The 1,691-nt window shown below is 49.3% G+C and overlaps 1 protein-coding gene across 1 annotated transcript in view; it reads right to left on the minus strand.

Annotated features, from left to right (window-relative positions):
* The window catches only part of LOC104992434 (angiomotin-like), a 3,449-nt gene extending 1,890 nt beyond the window's left edge, over nucleotides 1-1,559 (minus strand). The window contains exon 1 of the mRNA XM_010845319.1: nucleotides 135-1,559. Coding sequence (XP_010843621.1) covers nucleotides 135-1,006 — 872 coding nt within the window. The 5' untranslated portion in view covers nucleotides 1,007-1,559. The remainder of the gene's footprint in view (nucleotides 1-134) is intronic.
* Between the last annotated feature and the right edge of the window lie 132 nt (nucleotides 1,560-1,691).

Consider the following 1,691-nt stretch of genomic DNA (forward strand, 5'->3'; position numbering starts at 1 on the left):
AGCCGAGGGCCAGCCATGCATTGCAGAGTTTGTTACACCAAATGCCTGCCCATTACTTCCCTTAAGGTTCCCGACACACAGCAGAAGCTGGTTGGGGATGAGGTCAGGGAATGACAGAAAGGGAACTGTCTTACCTGGCTGCTCCATACTCAGGGGGATGCTGATACCTCATCAGTTGCCCCTCTGTTCTCCCTGGCTGGTTCAGACGATGCTCACTATAGTAGTGCCCTGGCTCTTGGGGCTTGCACACTACGGATTGGGGTGGCATGCCCTTGAAGGGATACTCTGGTGGGGGGCCTCGATGTTCCATGCCCTTCAGGCTATGCTGGCTGGGGGGGGGCCCTTGGGCCTTGTAGAAATCACTGGAACTTGTGGGATTCTTGTACAGGTCATTGGGTTGTGGTGGGGAGAGAGGAGCGCTGGTAACAGGTGGATGGGCCTTAACTCCGCTGGTAGCCAGTGACATCTGCATGAGTCGTTCACTCAGGGAACGAACATGTCCTTGCTTAAGATCTCTGAGTCCTTCATCCTGGTGCATCTTTCCAGGATTGAGCCGCTGAACTGATGGGCGTCCCTCAGTCCTCATCTTCTGGTTGGTCACGCCAGTGACATAGAAGGCAGCTCCGACACTGGCATGCTGTTGGCCCCGAAAATACTGGGACTGGACCTTGGCTTCCTCATAGGTCGGGAGTTCTTCATTATTCTGCATCCGAGGAGACAGCTGTTTCTCCATGATGATGTTTTCTGACTGGATTTCCTGCCCCTGAGGTTCCTGTCGGGCAGCATGAGCCACAAGCTGTTGGTGGTGGTCTTGAGGACTCAACACATCATTCTGAGGGCCTGGGTTCCCACTGCCACTGGGGAAAGGAGGGCCGTTCCCTGTGGCTTGCTGGTGTATGGCAAGCAGGTTGCGATTCTCATTGGGATTGCCATAGCGAAGCTGCTCTTGTAGCAGACGCTGCAACACCGTGGTTCCTCCACTTGGCTGTTCATCAGAATTTCTCATCTCTATTGCTGGTGGTGCCTTGTGAAGAGAGAGAGAAATTGGGCACCTGGGCTGCCCTTGACCTGGGAAGGGGAAACAGGAAGCTTAACACCCAGTTGATGGATAAATCAGTCCTCTAAAGGGGGAGAAAATGAGTATTTGGGGCGGGGTGAGGATTTCTCTGCAGAGATCAAGTAGAGAACTGAATCTAGACTTAATCAGTTAATTGTTGACCACTTCTGGCTCTAGCATTGACATGAGGAGGAACTTGGAGGCATACGAGCCCTCCGTTTTCTCTTTTACTTTTAGCCTGGGTTAAGTATTCACTCTTAACTCCTAAAAGGACCGGGGAAACCTGAAGCAGTCAAGTGAGGTTGTCAGAGAGTGCAATTTTCCTAGGCACTTATCAAGTTCATCTCTCTGTATTCTATCGAAATGAAAAATTCAACTCTTAAGGTTGTGGCAGTGGGGGCAGGAAATTACCCCATAGGCAGGATCTGTAAAACAGTTCAGCATGTGGGGGGAGCTACAAAATGTCAAATGATAACTAAGATAAATAAAAAGTGATGAGAGAGCTTGGTTGTACCAGATAGAAATGATCTCTGCTTGATGCAAATCTTTTTCTCTGATCTCATAAAACTCTGAAACATATCTTTTTTTTTTTTTTTTAATCTTTTTTGTATTGTCCATTTTGGATGCTCCTTGG

This window comes from Bison bison, unplaced genomic scaffold (genome assembly GCF_000754665.1).
Source record: "Bison bison bison isolate TAMUID 2011002044 unplaced genomic scaffold, Bison_UMD1.0 scf7180017848468, whole genome shotgun sequence".
Lineage (NCBI taxonomy): Eukaryota > Metazoa > Chordata > Mammalia > Artiodactyla > Bovidae > Bison > Bison bison.